Genomic DNA, 20,283 nt, shown 5'->3' on the forward strand with positions numbered 1-20,283 from the left:
TTGGCCTGTCTGCATCGCCAGATCCTGCCCCCATGAGCTCCTTCCTGCTCCCCAGGCCCTGGCACTCCAGGGGCTCCACTGGATTCTGTCCCAGGTCCAGCTCGAAGCCCACTGCAGAAGGAGGGACTGTGTGGACAGGCCCAGGTCACCCTGCCCCACCCTCGGCATTCACAGGGGCAGACGCCCACAGCGGGGGGAGTGCGACAGTTGGGGGTGCTGAGGGCCAGCGGCTCCCCTGGGTGGGCAAGAGAAGGAGCACTCCACTCTCCCAAAGTCTGCGCAAGCTCTTCCCCCAACTTTGTCTGAGAACTCCCTGGGGAAAGCCCAGGGTGAGAATGTGCCCTTCACAGCCACCCTGAGGGTCCCAAGCCTGGACGCAGCTGGGTTCCAGCGTGGCTGGCTCTCCAGATGACCAGGACACGGCCCAGTTCCCTTCCGCGTCTGGGATTTGATTTCTGTGTCCCTAGGCTGCTGGGCTGACATCTCCTCTCCACCTCCACAGCCTGTGACCCCACTGCCCCCCAACCCCTGGGCCACCTGCAGTGCCCACCAGCCGTTCTTCAGAGGGCTGGCTTTCATCTTCGGAGCCCCGCTTTGGGAACCTCGAGCAGGTCGGATGTTTACCCTAAAGGCCTGTGGAGACCTCCCTCCCCACACGTGATGGATGGCTACTTTGTCACTTGGTCAAGTCACTGCCATGAGGTCAGGAAGGTGGAGGTGGCTTACCCCGCACAGCCGGCTGGCCTTTGAAATCCTCATGGAGAGAGACAGCTTCAAGAGACTCTCTCACCCAACTGTGCCCAGTGGGTCACCACTGGTCTGAACTAGGGCCTCAGATGGGTGGTGGGGCAGGGGTGGCGAGGGGCATGGTGAGGGCCTGTGAGGAGTCAGACGGGTCCCTGTCTGCGGGGCCTGTGGGGGAGGGGAGGGAGTTCCCGGTTCCGGGTCTGGTTCTTGTCAATCTGTGGAGGCTCCTTCCTGACTGCGCTGAGCATTGCCCCTGGTGGGAGGAAAACAGGGCCCAAGACCCCAGTCTCGTTTTCGGGAGCTTCATCTTAGTTCCTAGGGTCTGTACACTCCAACCAGGAGCCAGGAAGCCTGGCCTGGGGCTCAGCAGGGTGCTGCCCAGCCTTGGGGTCTCTCACAGGGGGCTCCACTCTCACCCAGGAGCAAGACCCCAATAATGGCCCTCGGTCACCCAGACCCCTCTCCCTCCTCCTCTCTTCCCTTGACCTCTCTGCCTCCCTCAAGTCTCCTTGGATCTCTTTGGTACCCTCCCTCTCTGTGGCCATGCTCAGACCTGTGTGTGTCCTGGTCCCCCCAACTCCCTCTCACAGCAAGTGAGAAGATGGGGTACCCCCAGTCTACCCAGGCCCCAGCTCCCCAGCGAGTAGGACCCAGGGCAGAGGAGCCAGGTGGGGCAGGAAACCCAGAGGCTGTCGTGGACCTGTGCGAGTGGCCAGGGCCAGCCCTGCTCCCAGAGCTGGTGTCCACCCTGAAATCCGTCCCTGCAATGTGGTTCTTCAAACCTCCATTGACCTTTGGGGTCTGGCCCGGCACCCAGGACCAGATCACACAGGACGGGTGGCCACGGAGACCTGGAGCGCTGGACAGCCAGTGGCACTGGAGTGGGGTCTGACCTCTCCCTCATGGCCCAGGACACCCCTTGCCATCCCAGCCCCCACCACCCCTGGTGTGTCCGCTCCTCTGTCCCCCCAGGCCCCCAGTGTCCACAGACCCCACCTCACCAGGGGACCCTTCTGTATCATAACCCCCTTGGCTTCCCCTGCGCCCCTCCCCTCGGTGCTCCTTCCATCCCTAGGCCCTCCTGGTTTCATTCCCTCGCCCCCCCCTTCCCATAACTCACTTCCTCAGCCAGTCACCCCATTCCACGGCCCCTCCTCTTCTCATGACCCCTCCCCACCCCACAGCCCCTCCCTACCCCACAGCCCCTGTGGCCCACAGCCCCTCCCTACCCCGTAACCCTCTTCCAGATGTGTGCCCCATCCTATAACCCCCATCTTTTCCCCCTCCCCACCCCAGAACCCTCATGTCCCTCTGGGCACCTCCCCTCCCTCCCACATCCCCCAGCCCGCGGCGCGCCCCGAGGCAGACAGCTCAGATTCCAGTCCCTGAGACAAGTTGCTGTAACTGTGTTTATTGATGAGGCCAGGACTCTGGTGAGCCCTGGTGGGGAGGGGCACTGGGCAAGGTGGTGTGAGGAATGCTTTGAGGTGGCTCGCTGTGGTGGAGCTTCCAGACAAGGTGAGGGGGGGGCGAGGCCTCAAGCACGCGGCCGGCGCCCAGGCGCCCCCAGGCAGAGGTGGACAGCAGGCAGGCGCTGGGGCGGCGTGGCCAAGGAGGCCCGCACACTCACGCACACGCGCACAGAGAGACTCAAGGCTCTCCCGAGCTCCAAACCAGTGCAAACGACTTAGTGCAAATTGAAATCAGAAGGGACGGGTGGGGAAACAGAGTCACGGATGCTTTGAATCTCTCAAACGACGGAAGGAAGAAAGACAGAAACACAAGGTTGGAGGGAAGGAGGAAGAAGAAAAGCAGAGGGAGGCGTGCTGATGGTCCGCTGGGCGCAGTGGGGTGGCCACGAGGATGGGGTTTGGCGGCGGGTGCTGCGGGTCTGTTCTGCCTTGGTGTTCACAGGCCTGGTCCTTCGGCTTCACCTGTGGAGAGTGACAAAACATGTGGGTGGGGGGCCGGGGTGGGGAGGGGGGGCAGGAGGGGGGTGGGGTGAGGAGGGGGGGTGGGGTGGGAGGGGGGCAGGAGGGGGTGGGGTGGGGAGGGGGGGAAGAGGGGGGCAGGAGGGGGGTGGGGTGGGGAGGGGGGGCGGGGCGCTTCCCGAGGGGCTCCAAGCTCACCTACAGAGCCGATTCCTGAGTCAGGTATGCAGTGGTTCCCAAACGCAGCATATTCTTGATCCAGAGCTAGACGGACTTGAAGAAGTCCCCAGAGTTGAAGGCCCAGACGTGAGCTGGGTAGCACCATTTCTGCAATGGAGACAGAATGAGGCCCCAGCTCCTGGCCTGCCCCGCCCTGCCCATGTGCCAGAGGAGACCCTCACCTTTATTTCTTGAGGGTTCTAGGGGGTCCAGAGAGCAGCAGTGGTGTGTTAACTCTTTCGGAAAAGCAAAGGACCAGACCCTTCTGTGGCAGCCTCCCCCGCGGTGCCAGCCAGAGTGTTCTGTAGAGGACAGAGCTGGGCATGAGCAAGAGGGTGTCTGTGAGGGTCGTCTGGGCTGGACTCTGTAGCGGGCAGAGGGACATTCTCACCACGAAGGCCGGACGGCAGTCCCTCTGTCCTCGCCATCACACCGGACCATGTCATGTCTTTCCAGTACATCCCTGCGCCTGGCGTCCTGGCCTTCGGGGGCTGGCGTGTGCACCCCTGCTGGAGACCTGTCTTTGGGGAGAACAGAGGGTGCTGGTTGGATAAGGAGGATCTGGTGGGCAGCAGGGAAGCAGACGGGGCTGGGCACTTACCCTTGTCTCCAGTCCTGAGCTTGAAGGCACCGATCACTGCTCCGTCGCTGCCCGTGATGCCCGCCTTGGCCACGGGCTCTGGAGGCCAGTGCCTCGTTGGCTCGCCGCCTGGTGGCCCCTCACCTGCCTGCCCCGACTCCCCCCTTAGAGAGCTCACTCGCTCTACCCCGCCCGTCTCGCCTTGTCTGGCCTTGCCCATGCCCTTGGCTCCCCTGGTGCTGTCCTGTCTGCCATGCCAGACCCAGCGGCTGAGCGGTTAGGGCATACAGTGTCACCAAGTCCACTGTGGGCCCTCTCCGCGCCAGCCTCTGGGCCGCAGTGCCGCGTGGGAACGGTGCATCCGCAGGCTGGGCCCGCTGCAGCCTCCTTGCTGCGATATCTCTCCGGAGCCCGCCACCCACGACCACCGCTCCCCCCAGGTGACGTCCTTCTGTGCTGCCCGCGCACTGCCCTTCTTTCCCGCTCTCCAGCCTTCGAGGCTCTGGCACAGGCCTCGGGAGACCCGCCAGAGCCGCTTCTGTACCTTCTCCTAGATGAATTACGGTGGGTGGGATGTGGTGGCGGCTGGGGACCCCTCTGTATCCTGTGACCCCACCTCGCTCTGCCCGACCTGGACCTGGGATACTTCCACAGTACTAGATGGATTCCCACAGACTCCACTACCACCCCCAGGTCACCTGTCACCTCCCTGGAGGCAGCAGCCTCGGTCCTCGCTGGCAGCCCTGCCCTTCTCTATCCTACCCATTCAAAATGCTCTTTCCACCTGGAATGGACCCTGGGCCCCCCAGTCTCTCTCCGTCTCGGCTCCCCCCGAGAAGATGTCACCTGTGCCTACCATCCTGCCTTCCTCCTGCCGCTCTGCCGGGAGGACAGCCACTTCTCCTTGCAGGTCCTCGCTCTCCAACCTTCTAGAAGGCCAGCACAGTGAGGCCCAGGGAGGGAAGTGGACTCACCTGCCCGGCAGATGGCGGTCCTCACCTGCCCACTGCTGCCAGCTACACCTCCACTGCCCAGGTTTGGGGTCGAGCCCTGCCCAGCAGCTTCCCCTTGTCCGACCAGCCGCCACGTCCTGAAACCAAAAGTTCCCGGGATGAATGTCTGGCTCCCCTCCTCTCCAGCCCTAGCTCAGGCCCAGCGCCCCTGCCGATGTTGCCCTGCTTCCCTGGGAGCCCACCCTTCTCCTCGTGGGCTCCCAGGCCCCACCGCCCCGGCTGCCTGAGCTAGCCCCTCAATCCTTCCCCACTCCCGCCAGACTCCAGACAGCCAAGGTGCTCCTTGGCCCCCACGACTCTCCTCCGGCACCCCATCTTCCCCAGTTTCCCCGTCCCCACCCCACCCCCCACCCTCCCCACCCCCCTCCCTCACCCTGCTCTTCGGCCCCTAGCCCGGGCTTTTTCTAACTGGGGTGGCCCCGCCCAGAATTCCCGCCCCTGCCCTGCCAGCCAATCAGAGCGGGCCGTGTCGGGGCCCCCGCAGGGCCCACCTCCACCCTGGTCCGTTCCAGCGCACGTTCCTCTCACCCCACACCCGTCCTGGAATTCTCCAAAGACAGCCTCCCCGCACCCCTCCTTTGGCATCCTTTAGACAGGGCCTGGCATTGTACCCAAACGTCCCCCTCTGGGTCAAGAACTGTTGGCTCCCCTCATGGAACGGCGCTCCCTGAACCCTGCACTGCCCGTGCTGGGTGAGCACTGTCTGAGGCCAGGGTCCTGGCTGGAGTCCCTGGGAACTCGAACGGAACCCAGCCACCTTCTTCCACCACTGTGGCCAGACCTCTTGTCCACTCGAGGGGTCCTAGGGGCGAGAGCGGGAGGTCATGAGGGGCTCTGAGCACTTCGAGGAGGTTCCGGCAGGGGTCAGGTCAGCTGAGCTGTATAGAAGAGCTGCGAGCAAGGCTCTGGTGGGCCCTGGCTGACTCCCCACTGAGGTCCATCTGGGTGACAGAACTAGTTCTGGTCACAGTGGCCTCCATGGGACAGCTGGTTAGGGCACCGAAGGCCCCCTTCCCAGTGGTCTGTACACACTATGTGGCCATCCACATTTTGTGGGCACTATCTGGTGAGAAGCCACGTATGTGGCAGCCTCAGCCCTGTCCTGCCCCTCCAGCTGATCTCGGTCACCACGACTCAATGACAGAATGCAGAGAGGAGGGCTTCCACACTCCCTGGCCATTCTGGTCACCCTGCCCCCTTGGACTCTCTATTGTCCATCAGGTTTGCCCAACCAAGCCAAGGGTGTTGGAGACAAAAGTGGCACAGCTCTGGGGGATGTGGCTGGGACGCCAGGGCCAAGGACTCTGAGCTGACCACACCTGGCCATGCAGCAGGGCTTCAGGTGTATGGAGGGGCTGAAGTACCCTGGGCAGACCCATGGCCGTCACCCTTCCATAGCGAACTGGGTGCTCGCTTCTCACAGTTCCCTGCAGTTGCTGTGGGTAAGTCCACCTTTGTGTGGAAGCCTCCAGACGTGGCTATGGGCATACTCAGGCATACTCCAGCTCATTGGTCAATAGTGGACCCTGCCGCGGTTGCCGTGGCCCTGATTTGTGAGTCTCTACTGCCGCCTCGCGGCCACTCCTACACCCATACCTTCAAAGGATTCTGAGCTACAGAGGCAGCAAGCGGAGGTTAGCGCCCAACAAAAGGGCTCCAAACACCCTCCTGCACCAGGCACCGTGGCCCCGAGCTCCCACGCCAGCCAGGCCACCCTGGGAACGGGTTCCCATCGTCAAGGCATGGGGTCCCTCTCTGTCCACTATCATCCACTCTTAACTCCTTAACATCAACAGCGTGGCCTGTGGTGAATCAAGTGGGGTGGCCTGGCGTTGACTAGAGTGTCCTCTCCCCTTACGGCCCCAGTGAACCTCAGCAGCACCAGGTGGGGTGCCCCCGACATTGCCGCGGGTGAACCCCAGTCTCTGCTGCCTGGTCTTGGGGCTGCATTGTGTGGGACTGCGCTGCCACCTCGCGGCGACTTGGGTTGTCCCAACCACGGCCGATTCCGCGCCATCCCGGGGGTGAGAGGCGCTTTCTGGTTTGGGGGTTCCCGGGCCCAGGGGACAATTTCAGAAGTACACAAGGGTCCTGGTCCCCTGTTGACCCCTCGTGAACTAGGGAGCCGCTGGACCTGGGTGACGCGGGCCATTGCCGCGGGCGAACCCAGCCACGGCCGCCTGTGGTTGTGCTGCATGAGACTGTGCTGCCGCCTCGCGGCAGCTCCTGTCACCCACCACAAACGGTTCTGCACCATCCTGGGAGTGGGACGGGCTCCTGAGGTTGGCACCCAGGGCTGGAGAGGAAGATTGGAAATGTTTCCATGCGGGCCCACAGTCCTGCGGGCCCCCTGTACCCATTGGGGTGCTGTGGTAGGGTGCTCCTCGGAGCCTTGGCAGTGTCCTGCAGCCCCTGTCATGCTTGCCCCAGGGACAGCACCGGGTCCCTCTTTTTCCAAGCATTCACTCTCATATCCTCAACTTCTGTCCCTGGCCTGGGAGATATTGGCTAAACCTCCAGAGCAGGGGTACCATCTTCTAGCCACGCAGACCCAGGGCACACCACGGGTAATTGCCTCCTCGCATTTGCAGACATGGCACATGGGTGCCACGGTACGTGGGCACCACAGTCTCAGAGCTGTGGTCACACTGACCCTGTCCATCCCACCATCTCCTGATTCCCCAGACACTAAGGTGTCACCCACTTTGGTAACTAAGCTCAGGTGACTCAAGGATCCTGCGCTAAGGTGGAGGAGAGTACGGCAGCTCTAACATCCAAATTCCCCAATTAGCATCTCAAAACCCCAATCAAATGGAGATGTTAATGCTGAGCTCAGGGTGCAGCGCTCTGATTATTCCCGGGCAGCAGGAGCTGATTAGAACTGAGGCTCATCCTTCTATCCACTGGGCCTGACCTAGGTAGTCTGTGCTCTGTTATTAGCGGCACGTGCCACGATCACCACACGTGGTAGATCTGACTTGAGATCCACGCCGTGGCTCTGATGTGTCAAGGAGAGAACGTGGCTGTGGACCTGTGAATATGACCTGAGCTGGACACCTGAGTGGTTTCCCTGGCATTCTGTCCCCTTAAAACCCTGGAGAACCTCTGTGGCACCAGGTGGGGTGCCCCCGACATTGCCATGGGTGAACCCCAGTCTCGGCTGCCTGGTCTTGGGGCTGCATTGTGTGGGACTGTGCTGCCACCTCGCGGCGACTTGGGTTGTCCCAACCACGGCCGATTCCGCGCCATCCCGGGGGTGAGAGGCGCTTTCTGGTTTGGGGGTTCCCGGCTCAGGGGACAATTTCAGAAGTGCACAAGGGTCCTGGTCCCCTGTTGACCCTCGTGAACTAGGGAGCCGCTGGACCTGGGTGACGCGGGCCATTGCCGCGGGCGAACCCAGCCACGGCCGCCTGTGGTTGTGCTGCATGAGACTGTGCTGCCGCCTCGCGGCAGCTCCTGTCACCCACCACAAACGGTTCTGCACCATCCTGGGAGTGGGACGGGCTCCCTGAGGTTGGCACCCAGGGCTGGAGAGGAAGATTGGAAATGTTTCCATGCGGGCCCACAGTCCTGCGGGCCCCCTGTGCCCATTGGGGTGCTGTGGTAGGGTGCTCCTCGGAGCCTGGGCAGTGTCCTGCAGCCCCCGTAATGCTTGCCCCAGGGACAGCACCGGGTCCCTCTTTGTGCTTTTTCCTTCTCCTCAGTGATTAGAGGTCTTAGATAGTGGTTCTGTTCCTTGGCTTGGGCTCCCAGCCACACGTGGGTTTCCAGATCTAGGCCCCGAACGGGAGTTGCCGTTCCACGCACACGCCACAGTGCCACAGTACCACCGAGCTTGGTACTCCCGGAGGAGTGGCCCTCCCCTGGGGGTTTTGGACATATGTCATTGGTCTCCTCCGAGGACCAGGAGGTTTCTGCCTAAGAGCTGCCCCACCTCCTGTGCTCTCAGGGGACATTGGCAGGTCTATTAGCTGGAACCAAGGCACCAGAAGCTTTGCTTACAGCAGCAGCTACAAGGTCAGGCCAGTGGTTGGACTGCAGGGTCTTGGAGCTTGGAGCCTAGCTTAGGGTCTTCTGGGGAATTCTGGTCTGTGCTAGCCCTGGTAACAGTGGGGGGCTGGTGCTGCAGTCCACACACCGTGGCTGTGCCTCCCCCAGCATGGCCCTGTCCAGGCCACGGTGCACAGAGCTGCTGGGGATTCCAGGTAGACTAAGAAGGAAGTGAGACTGAGGTCACCATGGGCTGCCAGGGAAGGAGCACAGCAGGGTTAGGGACCAAGGAGGGTCCCTGGGCATCAGGGCTCCCCAGACACAGAGAAGAAAGGAGGAGCTAGGCATGAAAATCAATGTCACACGTGGTGGCGTGGAGGGGGACACCGTGGCTGCCATCTGCTCCCGCTGGGCTCCTCTAGACATTCAGGTCCACCTCACCGTGAGGTTCCAGTTCTAGCGCCAGACCGAAACAGGACTACCCAGTCCTCCGTGTCGGGAGTGACAGGCCACCGTCACTCTGGCTCCCGTGGCCCTAGACCCAGCGGCAGCCTCCCAAACCTCCCCTTCCCTCAAGGCTCTCCTGGGGACGTGGCTCCAGGCCTCCTCCCTGCACCTTGCTCTCCTCACCCTCCAGGGACAGTCGGTGGAGACAACTTCAGTCCTCCCTCAGCTGAGCTGGGCCATCTCCCCAGCTCTCCCTCCAGCGGCCAGCACCAGCCCCAGCCCCACATCCCACGACACTCGCCCAGTGTCCCCTCTCCCTAGGTCTGGGTGCACCCTGGTTTCCTGGGACAGCCCGAATGGGTCATCCCCATCTCGAGGTGGGACTTAAACAACAGACATTTTATTTTCACACAGCTCTGGGGACCACGAGTCCAGAGCCAAGGCCTGGGCAGGGCCATGCGCCCTGAGAGGACTCCTTCCCGCTCCTCCCAGCTCCCAGCTGCTGGGGCTCCAGGCATCCTCAGAGGTGGCCCCGTCATTCCGGTCTCTGCCTCTGCTCTCCGGGGCTGCCTTTCCTGCGTTTCTGTCTCTGGGCGACAGTCTGTCTTGCAATGAAGGCCCTGGTCGTTGAGTCTAGGCTCACCCTATTCAGTGTGGAGTAGTAAGTGCCACGGGTCATGGCTACGTCGACCCCTTGTCCAAATAAAGCCACATGCACAAGTCCTAGGCAGACAGGGACCAGGAGTGGGTGGTCGCATTCAACACAGCCCAGCGTGGAAAGAGACACACAGGAGCTCCAGCAGGTCCATTCGGATTCCTGCAGGTCCTGATGATGTCCCTCTCCCACTTCTTGCCCCTCTTCTTCCTGACCACCTGTTCTACTATCCCCAGGCCCAACTAGTAGCCTCCTTCAGACAGCTGAGCACCATGGCTCTATAAGGCCAGGTCCAACTCCCGATCACGAAACCTTGCTCCATGGCTGCCGTGTGCCTCTGCCTCCCTGGTTGAATCCTGATTGGCATACTCTGTCTCACGGATCACAGGATGGACACAAAGCAAGATGGCCAGTCTCAAGAGAAGAGGCACTAGAGGGGCAGGGCTGACAGCTCTAGTCCCAGCTGGGTCCAGGTCTGATATTGTTGTCCTGCCCTGGGCACAGACCTGTGGCCTGAGATTGCTTCTGCCTCTACCCAGGCATACCCACGGGATGTTCCCCTGCCCACGGGGACACGGCCACAGTCCCTTCCTGCCCCATATATTCTTCAAGGTAGCCTTGCCGCTGCCCACACCCAGAGGAGGAGTCCAGTTGCCTCCCCTGGGATCCGAGGGTGCTGGGGACCATAAAACTCAGTGAAGTATGACTGAATGACTTCCAGGGCTCACCTTCAAGAAGGCTTATTGGGGGTCTGGGGATGTGGCTCAAGCGGTAGTGCGCTCCCCTGGCAGGCGTGCGGCCCAGGTTCGATCCTCAGCACCACGTACAAACAAAGATGTTGTGTCCGCCGAGAACTAAATAAAATAAATATTAAAAAATCTCTCTCTCTCTCTCTCTCTCTCTCTCTCTCTCTCTCTTAAAAAAAAAAAGAAGAAGGCTTATTGGTTTTGCTCCCTTGAGAAACCACCCACCATGTAAGGTGTCCACTGCCAAGAGGCCACCTTAGCCAAAGCTAGCCATGTGGGTCATGACCTCCAAAAGTGAAAATGCAGAAAAATGCCGCCAAGTGATGTGACCAAGACCAGTCCCACGTGGACAGAAAGCTCCACCCAGCCACGCCCGGCCATAGCTCCTGACCTGCCACATCGTGGGAGGCAAGACGTCATTGCTTCCTGGTTCACTTGTTTTGGAACCATGGGTCAGGCACCGAGGAGTACTGATGTCCTCCCTCTGTCCTCTTCTCCAAGCCACACCTTTCTGCCCCAGAGGGCCCCCAGAGGCAGGCCGGGGACACCAGACCATCTCACATCTACCAAACTCCTGAACTGAGGTTTCAGGTGATGGAGATCAGGAGTTGGGTTCACCAGGAGGGGAGACAGAAGGTAGGCAGCCCTGTGGACCTTCTGGGGAGATCTGTGTGGGGCCCGTGGCACGTGGCGCCTAGTGCCTCACTGGTTAGTCACGAGGCTGACGGGGTCCTGAGACGTCAGCGGGCCTCATTCCTCCTCCTCTGACCGAGGTGGGTGAGGTAGGATCCCTGCAGCCAGCTGAGGTGGACCTGGTGCCGTGGAGGGTGGGTCCACGGCACAGTCCACCAAGGCCACGGTCACTTGCCAGCTTTGCTCCCTGCAGGGTTCCTGGCCCCACCTTTCAGTCTGCGCTTCTGAGACTCAGGGGAAGTCAGCAACCCGCCAAGTATCGTCCAGACCCTGCGGAAGGCCCTGATGCCTCTGCTGAGAGGCGCTCCAGCCCCTGGTGGACCCCACTGCCAGCTGTGATCCTTGGTCCAGCCTGGGTGCCCACCATGGCCTGTGGCCTTCTGGACTTTCACCTACTTGTTCAGATCTGGGAAGGGACAAGGCATAGCAGTCTGCCGCAGCAGCCCCAGGATGGCCCCTGGTGTGGCACCAACAGGGCTTCCCCGGGGGCTCTGACTCAACCTCGAGCCAGCTGAGACCCAGCTCTGCCCACCTCGGGACTCTGGGTGCCTGGAGGGGGTAGAGCTGAGTGTGTCTGAGGCTCAGCCGCCCTCCCTCTCTGTCTCTGTCTCTCTCTCTCCCCCGGGGTGCTGGCAGTAGAACCAAGGGCCTCACGCATCCTGGCCAAGGGTTCTGCCACTGAACCCCACGGCAGCCTTCAGTCCACCCTCCGAGGCCTGGACGGGCAGCGAGGTGGGTCATTGCTTTCACACTCGACACGGTATCACTGTCTGTCGTCTCTGCAGTCCCCCAAAGGCTCCTGGCCTCTGCAGCCTCTACCTGCGACCCTCCCCAGCCTCTGGTGACCCTTGACTACTCCTGAGACTCCTGACACTTGCCTTTTCCATCCCTTCTTGTAGCCGCATGGTCCCCTGCTCACCCTGGGCCAGCACCCTGCTGGGGAAGACAATAACAAGAGCAATTTTGAGCAGATGGGTGGACCATGGTGGCTGCTCCCAGTTCCCAAGATGGGGACACAGAGGTCCCTGGCCACTGCCTCTCCCAGTCTGTTTTCTGCCGTGGGCCTTTTCTCCAAGCTCCCCGACTCCCATGCTACTCTCCACCAGTCCCCTGTTCCTTCATGACCCCAGGAAGGAACTCCTCTTCCTCCCAGCTCCAGGGCCTCCATGACCTCTTCTTCCTGCCCCACTCAGATAACGTGGGCGCGAGCACAGTGTCCTGATCACCAGCTGGTCCCCTCTCCCGGGCTCCTGTAGGCTGCCCCTCCTGCACATTTCCCCCCATGTGCACAGACCCTTCCCCTTAAAGACAAGCTGCTTTCAGGGCTCTCCCCACTCTTACGAACCGGACCCCCTACTTGTCTTCCACTTGACCCAGAGGGCCACTGTCGTCCCAAATCTCAGTGAGCCTGCACCAGTTGGAGCAGATTGAGGAAGGCTGGGGAATTTCTCAGGAACAGACCCCAGGGACAGCACAGCAATGGGCCCTCCTCTCTGCGGGGTTGACAGTGTAAAGGGAGGGGGCACAAGACCACGGAGCCCCCCGTCCAGAGAAGTCAAAGGAGACGGGAGTCGTGTGCCAGGTCCCAGGACTTCCCACGAGTCCCCATGGCTGGCTCCCTACCAGGTGAGAAGAGGCTAGAGGTGGGTGGGAGCCCCTCTCGGGGTCTGCACACAGGAGTTCAGGGGGCTGCTGGGTGAATAAACAAGGACACGGGGGGGGGACTGGAGCTCAGGGCAAGAAGAAGGTGGAGGACGCCTTCCTGGTTGGGATTCAAGAGGGAATAAGGGCCTCTTCCTCCAGCCGGGCTGATGGTTCCCGGCCCTTCTGGAATCATCTGGAAGTTGATCCTTTGGAAAACAAATGTTTCAGACATCTCAACAACACAGGCTCTCCAAGTGGGAGCCTGAGCTGATGGCCAGAGGCCTGGGAACTCTCCCCCACGCCCAGATGCTTAAGCCCCCCAGTCCTCCTCAGCAGCATCCGTGGGGGACAAAGACCATGGCCAGGAAAGTGTCAGAGCCGCCGGCCACCTGCCTGGGCCCCCGCTCCTGGGCCCCGTCCATTCGGCTTGGCAGCTCCCGCCATGGACAGGACATTCCTGAAGGCTGAGGCTGCGCACTGGGGGGCTGGAGTTGGAAAGACCAGAGCCAGGTCCACTCTCACCCCGGGGCGCTTGCTGCTCCTGTCCTGCCCTCTCCCCGGCGGACCCTCTCCTGCTGGGGGCTCACTAGGAAGTCGGTGCTATCCTGGTTTTCCCTGCCCATCCCGAGGGACCCCTGTGTTCCTTCCTGCTGCGAGGCCTCTGCCCCAAGCCCACAGGACCCCTGGGCCCAGGGTCTCTGTCCTGGGGGGACCCAGTCCTGGATTTGGGCTGTGCTTGCACCTTCCCTTTCCATTGCAGTCTCTGTCCCATGCAGCCCTGAAGCTGCTAAGGACAGAGACCCTCTTCTTGACCTCATCTGTCCCCAGGAGCAGGTAGTTCCCAACCATGGACCCAGAGCAGTCACCAGCCTGAGCAGGTTCCACCCACCTGCAAAGACGGCCACCCTGTGGGGCTGGGAGAAGGCCTGGGTGCAGACCAGGGGAACACGGCCTGGGGGTGGGAGGTGGGCAGCCGCTCAGGGGGCAGCAGTCTTCATGGACACACCCTCCAGCCCCTGCACGGAGCCTGGCCCCCATCTCGGAGCCCACGAGATCGTGCCACTTTTGATCTGGCCCATCGAGGTCTCCAGGGGGATGCCCCTAGTCCCAGGAAGAAGGACGGGGTTCCCAGAGGCTTCAAGAGTGCAGAGCCACAAGGTGGCAGGAGCCTGGGTCCCCCCCCCCCGACACCCAGAACAGAGCCCCCTCCCGAGGCCAACCACCCCAGCTGTGGCTTCCCCAAGGCACCCTGTGGGTGGCATCCTGGTGCCTGGTGGTGGGCCACGAGGGCTCAGGAGGTTCTGGGGACAGGAAGGCAGAGTCCCTCATCAGCAGTGTGTGGGCACCGGCAAGCGTGGTCAGGCATCACGGGAGATGCCTGGCAGCAGAGCCGGGCACAGCCAGGCAGGACTGGAGAGGGACGCCCCGTGGAGATTGCTGTCTTTGTGGCCTTGCTGCCGCTCACGGGAGGCCATCCCAGGCCATCCAGCTGGGGCCTTGGACCTGGACCCTGACCGGGACCCTCCTGTGCCACGAGGACCTGGGCAGCCAGGAAGAGGGGAGAGGCCGGGGCGAGGGCAGAGCCGCGGGGTCCTGTGAGGAGGGGGCTCGTGGTGCAGAGCTCCCGTGTCTGTCTTGAGGAACATTCAGGCCTGTCCTTTATCTCACCCCTCACATAACATATTTCCACAAAGAAATCGCTTCCAACTCCAAGGGCTCCATGGAGGCGGATTTTTCCGTCTGGGCTCTGCTGATGAGCTCTTTTGGAGGGAACTTCTGCGTTAACTCATTTCCCTCATCTGCGTCTCAGGCAGGGCCAGTCGGGGGCAGAGCCGGCGGGTCGTGCGTGGGAGCTGCTTGGTCTGCATGCCCACTCTGACCTTGCTGGCAGCTCCTGTCCCTTCCCAGGCTGGTCCCCACCTGGCTAGTGTGACGGAGCCAGGGTCTGGATCCCCGGAGGCCAGCAGGATCCGGGTAGATGGGCCGTGTCTCTGCACGTGCAGCTCCGGCCCCACAGCCCCCATCTCCTCTCCTGGGTCTCCTCTCGCATCCGGCTCTGGCGAGGCCGTTTCCCACACTGTGGCTTCCAACTGATGGGCCCAGACTCCCCTCCCTCCTTCTCCTGGCTGAGCAGGCTGTAGCCTGTCTTCCCACTGTGTCCCCCTCCCCCGCTCATTCTTCTCAGGCCCCCCCCACCTGGGCTCCAGGCTGGCCTTTCCCCCATGGGGAAGGTGGCCGACAGCAGAAGTCTGTGGCCCTCTTCCTTTTCTGTCACTCTGGTCTCTGTACTTCCTGGCCATCTGTAAATGTCCTGGTCCCTTTCATGTGTCCCTGCTGGAGCCTGCTCCCCATGGTGACCCTTCTGGGCACTGGACTTCTACCGGATGAAATGTGTCCCCCGAATCGGTGTGTTGAAGCCCCGCTCCAGCAGGCTAGAGTGCCACAGCTGGGGGTGGGGGTCCCCGAGGAGGTGGTCAAGTTAGGATGGGGCCCTCAGGGGTCCTGGTCCCACCTGCATGTGTCCTCCTAAGAAGAGGCCATCAAGACTGACACCCAGAGGTCGACCATGTGGGGACTCTGGGGACGATGGCCAGGAAAGAGCCTGTGGGGGAGCTAGCCCGCGACACCTGGACCCCGACTTCCTCTGGAATCGGGATGATGCCTGTCGGCTGTCGGAGCTGCCAAGCTGCAGTGCTGTGTTAGGCCCCCAGAGTGGACGCGGCCCCAGCCCTGCTGTGCCTCGGTTCCCCCAGCACTCTGGCCTGCTCCGCTTTCTGGGCACGTCGCCCTCCTCCCACCCATCCTACAGGACCTCTCCGTGGACTCTGTGGGCCTGGCCTTGAGGTGCCCACATGTGGCCCTCGGCTCTCAGGGCCCCCATGCTCTGAGGCTGGGCAGCCCCTCGGCCCCCTGGGTCATCCCCCAGGCCTGCCTCTGGGTTCCCTGCTCTTGGGTAAGGGCGCCTCGGGACCCAGTGCCTGCTGTGCCGGGCTGATACGGTGGGGTGTCCAGGCAGGGAAGTGGTCTGGCTACTGGGCCCAGGGCCTCGGTAGCCCCCATCTCTCTAAGCTGGGTGGGCTGAGTGGGCCCTGGGAGTGGCTGTGGTGGCTGGGAGGCCCCTGCCTCCCTTTCTTTGGGGCGCTGGATGCAGCCATGGCCTGGAAGGGAGGCAGCGTGCAGGGCTGGAGCCCACGGGGAGCCATTTTATTGCTTTCACAGCCCCTCCCAGCCCCAGTTCTCAGGGGCACCCACTGGACCAACGCAGGGACCCCAGTCCCTGGAACCCAAGGTCTGGGTCACCTGGAGCACCCCAAGGGGACCTCACTCAATGGGCTTTGGAGCCCCACTCTGGGGCAGGTGCGGGGTGCTCTGCCTGGCTGGAAGAACCACGCTCTTCACTCGGCTTCATGTCTGTCTGCCCTGCTGAGTCCCCTGGCCCCCATCTCCCTGTGTCTCTGGAACACAGCAGTCCCCTCCCCTGGAGGAGAGCTGGGTCCCTGAGGGTGACCCTGGCCTCTCGGTCCGCTGCCTGGCCACCCACCCCCTCGCCCTGTTTCTCTTTCCTACGGGCTTCCTCTAGCTTTATTGTTTTAAGTTGGTGGTTGGGCCAACAGCCAGCTTGAATTTCACCCCTGCCCCCTCCTCCTCCTGCTCCTCTCTTTCCTCCTCCTCCTCCTCCTCTTCCTCCCTCAGCCTATTCTGCCCTAGGCCCCGGGGGTGGCCACTGAGGTAAATCTGGGATAGGGAGCCTGGTGCCCAGGCAAAAGAGCCTTAGAAAAATGAGAAGAGAAAATAATAAATCTCTCCCCTTCTCAACTCCCCCCCTTCCCCTCCTGTCATAAAAGAAGGAATTTATTTTTCACATGCGCTCGGGGTTGCAAACCACTGCAGTCCTCCTGCGGCGCTGGGCTGGCCGGCTGAGATCTTGGGTTTATTTTGGGGGTGGGCCGTGGGAGGTGGGGGATGGAGGGGGCAGGGAGAGTGTTTGTTTTCTATTGCTTTTGCAAAAAAGGAGGGGGCAGGGCTGCGTGGAGGCCAAACTGGGACCCCTCCCCTCCCTGCTCTGGAAGGCCAGGGAGAAGGAGCAGAGCCCAGGGGCCAGTCTTCCCCTTCAGCTCCTTTTCCCTTGTAGAGGCTGAGGTTAAACAGAGGGCAAGAGGGGCCTGTGACCTTTGCCCTCTGACATCTTTGAACTCTGGAGTCTTTGATGTCCTGGCAGGCCCACACCCTCTTCCAAAGCCATGCAGTGGGGCTGGGCTCAACCAGAGCTGGACCCTCTAGCATTGCCCCTTGGAGACTCCCAGCCAAGCCAGGGGCCCTCTCCCTTGCTGACCTGGAGCTCCAGGTGCCCATCCCTCCTGCCCACATCCCACCTGTCCAGCTGTCCTCCCACGGCCTTCTCTCTGGACCTGTTGGAAGGCTAAACCATCTGCGGGGAGAGGCCTGCCTGGGCCTCCCTACTGCAGCTCCGGAGCTGGCCCTGTCCTGCCTGTCCCAGGAGCCAGTCCTAGGGGACCTGCTGGTGCCAGCCCCAGGCTGGGTATTTGGGGACGTGGACGGGGTGCCCAGCTCACCCCTGCCCTCACCGCCCTCTCCAAAGCCAAAGCTTACTGCCGGCCTTCGGGTATTCTGTAGGCCTTGCCCACTGGGGCCTCCTTTGCCCACGTGGGGAGCACAGACTGGCTCCTCGGGGTTGCCTGCTTCCATCTTCAGATACCAGAGGAGGGTCCTGCCCCAGTTCTCCCCAGTCTCTGGCTGGAGCTGGTGTCCCTGAGTGGCCAGAGAACTCGCCTGAGGTGGGGTGGCAGATGGCGGCCCTCAGCCCCCAGCCTCCCCTGGACCCCACACTCACTGCTGCTCATGTCCCTGGGACTGAGCAGCCTCATCATGGGAACAGACGAGCCATGTGCAAGGCCTGGTGGCCTGGTGGCCACAGACTCTCTCCTGGAGCCTCAGGGCTGAGCCAGGAAACGGGAGGAGAGGGCCTGAGAAGGAAGGGTGGACCTGCCCCAGCCCCCGCGGCCTCTTCCTGCCTTTCCCTCTTCCTGCCTGCTTCTCCCTTGGCCTCAGTGCCCCACCTGGTGCCACTGTCTCTTCCAGTCCCATGTGGATCAGAGTGTTTCGGGGTCCTCCCGCTGCCCCATTCCATTGGAGGGTGTGTGCGGGCCTGGGGCACGGCCAGGTCCCGATGGGTTCCAGCCCTGCCACGGTGGGCCTGGGTCTGAGTTCCCCATGATGGGCCCCATCCCCCAGGCTGCCCTGAGTAGACAGGGCCTGGTGGGTGGGCAGAAGCTGGGACCGGCCCGTCAGGCGCAGAACGCCAGCGTGGCCTCCTGCCCCGCCCATCCTCGCCCGCAAGTCTGGCCACTGCCAGGTTTCTGAGGGGCATTGTTATTAATTTTATTATTACAGTTGCTGCAGAAACAGCTCTGAGCCCCTTGAGTGATTGATTTAGTGTGCGGCCTTATTGATTAGGGCCAACTTTCCACGGTGGCGGGCCAGGAAGCTCCTGGGCCTCCAGGAATCTGGGGTCTAGGGAGGCAGCTGCCTGTCCAGGGCCTCTGGGAAGACTTTGGAGGCTACCTCTCCCACTCCTTGAGGGGAGCCGCCAGCCCAGGGGAGGCCCCAGTCTGCCCTAGGCGGGGCCTGGCCTTTGGGAGAGGAAGTCCCCACACTGTGAGGGGTCTAGGGGGGCAGCCCCTACCTGGGGCCAGCACCAATCTTCGGGGAAGGCAGTCCCCACCTCAGGAAGACCTAAGCAGAGACCCGGCCACCAAGCCTGTGTGTGCCAAGGGCAAGAGGCGGGCAGTGGGGCTGGAGGGCAGGGTGGACACAAGGCTCTGAGCCTGAGGGGGCCTGGGTCTCCCTCCCTGATTGGCCTTTCTTCTGCAGAGAGGCAGGCTGGGGGGCGGGTATGAAGACCCAAGGAGCAGCCTAGAGACCTGAATGGGCTGACCCTCCCTGACCCCAGGCCAGTTTCTTCCAGGTGTGTTCCAGTGACCCCTGACCCCTCTGATCACACCAAGGCAGGGGGCCCAGGGGTCCCTGCTGGTTTTCTTCCCCCCATGCTGGCCACTCTAGAGCTCCTGGGTCAGAAGAGCTCCTAAAATTGGCTACCAGCCCTGTCCACCTGTCCATGGACCAGGCAAAGGGGTGATGAGGAGGGGAGGGAACACAAGCAGGGACCAGTCATCCGGGGAGCCTCCCACCCCAGTAGGCCCCTTTCCCTGAGAAGAGTTTTCTCCTCCTGCAGGACCGGGACCCGCTTGGAGGTAGTGCTGATTTGGGGGGTAAACTTGATCACAGACCCTAGAAGTAGACTGGCCACGGTTCCCCCTGGGGGCCACCAGGGTGCATCTCTTTCCCTCTCCCTCACCCCAGAAGCACTCCCAGGCCCAGTGCACAGAAGCCAGGACACTTGGCACTTGAAAAGATGGGGCTCCTTGTGGGGAAAGGGGCGGCCTGACTGTGGGCAGGGGCCTGGGCAGCCATGGGGAGGCCCAGGCCAAGGGACTCATGCAAACACTCCCCTTGCCAGCTGAGGCCCGGCTGTCTTTCTGGTTGGCCCTCCCAGGGCATCTGTCCAGCCAGCAGCCCCTGACCTGCCCTCCAGCATCCTTGCTGGCCAACTGGGCCTGGAGATGGTATTGCCCATGGAGATGGGATGACGAGTGGTGCAGAAAGCTGACCCCCACCAAGGGCCAAGGCCATGGCGGAGCTAGCCATAGGCTGGAGAGAGGGCTTGGGAGGCCTGCTCTGGGCCCCATGTTGATCTGGGCTGATTGGTGGAACAGGGGAGACCGAGGGGTGATGGGCTGGGCCAAGCCTCTCTCTCAGATGTCATGAGTCAGGCCAGGTCGAGGGAGGAGACTCATGGTGACATGGAGGCAGGCATCCAAGACCTGGCAGGTCCAGGTGGTATGAGCCATCCCATGGGCTTAGACAAGGGCTCGGGAGTGGGAGACCCCTCAGGGGTACAGTGCAGACTCCCTGCTCTCAAGGCAGGGGCCTTCTGGGTCTCCTGGTCACCCTCTACTCGGGCAGAGTCATGGTGGCCCAGAGGGGTCCTCCCCCATCTTGAGGATGGTCCCCTGCCCTGGGGTGCTGGGAGCAGGCCTGGCCAGGAGAGCCAGCAAAGGTGCACGTACCACCTCGCTCTCTCCAGCCGGAGCAGCAGCTGGGCTCTAGCCCCGCACACCGCAGGATCTCCTCCCGTCCCTTTTTATGACTAATAAAAGGGATTGTAAACCCTGGTGTGCACAAAGTACACCCTGTAAATGGCTTCTGGTAATGGTGACACTTGCAGAGGTGCCGCTTGGCCAGGAGGGCTGGGGGAGAGGGGAGCTGGCTTGGACACTTGTAGCATCTGGTCCACCCAGGGCTGAGGGGAGGCCTAGTGTGCACCCCAGTGTGGGCACGACCCTCTCTAGGACCAGCGGGTGCTGGACCAGGAGGTCCTGGGCAGAGGAGAGAGAATCCCTTTGTGCAAGGCCACCTGGGCCTGGCCTGCCCTCTCCCAGGCTCTGACTCCTAGGTGGACACCCTTCCAGCACGTGGCTCTGGTTAAAAAAAAGTCAATGGCTCCCTGTTGCCAACCTCCTGGGGCTGAGTGAGTGGG

The 20,283-nt window shown here is 62.2% G+C and overlaps 1 protein-coding gene across 2 annotated transcripts; it reads right to left on the reverse strand.

The window, feature by feature from the left end:
- Window positions 1-2,137: 2,137 nt before the first annotated feature.
- On the reverse strand, window positions 2,138-4,815 carry LOC113200273 (uncharacterized). Of its 2 annotated transcripts, none has more exons than XR_003303029.2 (5): window positions 3,499-4,813; window positions 3,289-3,418; window positions 3,080-3,199; window positions 2,877-3,005; window positions 2,138-2,681 (listed from the first exon to the last, which is right to left on the reverse strand). XR_003303029.2 is itself a non-coding variant. In XM_026413650.2 (5 exons), the coding sequence occupies exons 1-5, from the start codon at window positions 3,695-3,697 to the stop codon at window positions 2,656-2,658; spliced, it is 600 nt and encodes a 199-aa protein (XP_026269435.1). In that variant the 5' UTR covers window positions 3,698-4,815; the 3' UTR covers window positions 2,138-2,655. The 2 variants fall into 2 exon arrangements, 1 of the variants encoding a protein (XP_026269435.1); XM_026413650.2 differs by having other exon boundaries at window positions 3,289-3,414; window positions 3,499-4,815.
- Window positions 4,816-20,283: the final 15,468 nt, after the last annotated feature.

This window comes from Urocitellus parryii, chromosome 4 (assembly GCF_045843805.1).
Source record: "Urocitellus parryii isolate mUroPar1 chromosome 4, mUroPar1.hap1, whole genome shotgun sequence".
NCBI lineage: Eukaryota > Metazoa > Chordata > Mammalia > Rodentia > Sciuridae > Urocitellus > Urocitellus parryii.

Excerpts from the sequence above, each read along its gene's own strand:
- LOC113200273 (XM_026413650.2), bottom strand. The coding sequence starts at position 3,697 with ATGGGCAAGGCCAGACAAGGCGAGACGGGCGGGGTAGAGCGAGTGAGC. Across the intron at positions 3,200-3,288 it reads ACTGCCGTCCGGCCTTCGTG|AACACTCTGGCTGGCACCGC; the intron begins GTGAGAATGTCC and ends TGTCCTCTACAG. Across the intron at positions 3,006-3,079 it reads AGAACCCTCAAGAAATAAAG|AAATGGTGCTACCCAGCTCA; the intron begins GTGAGGGTCTCC and ends TCTCCATTGCAG.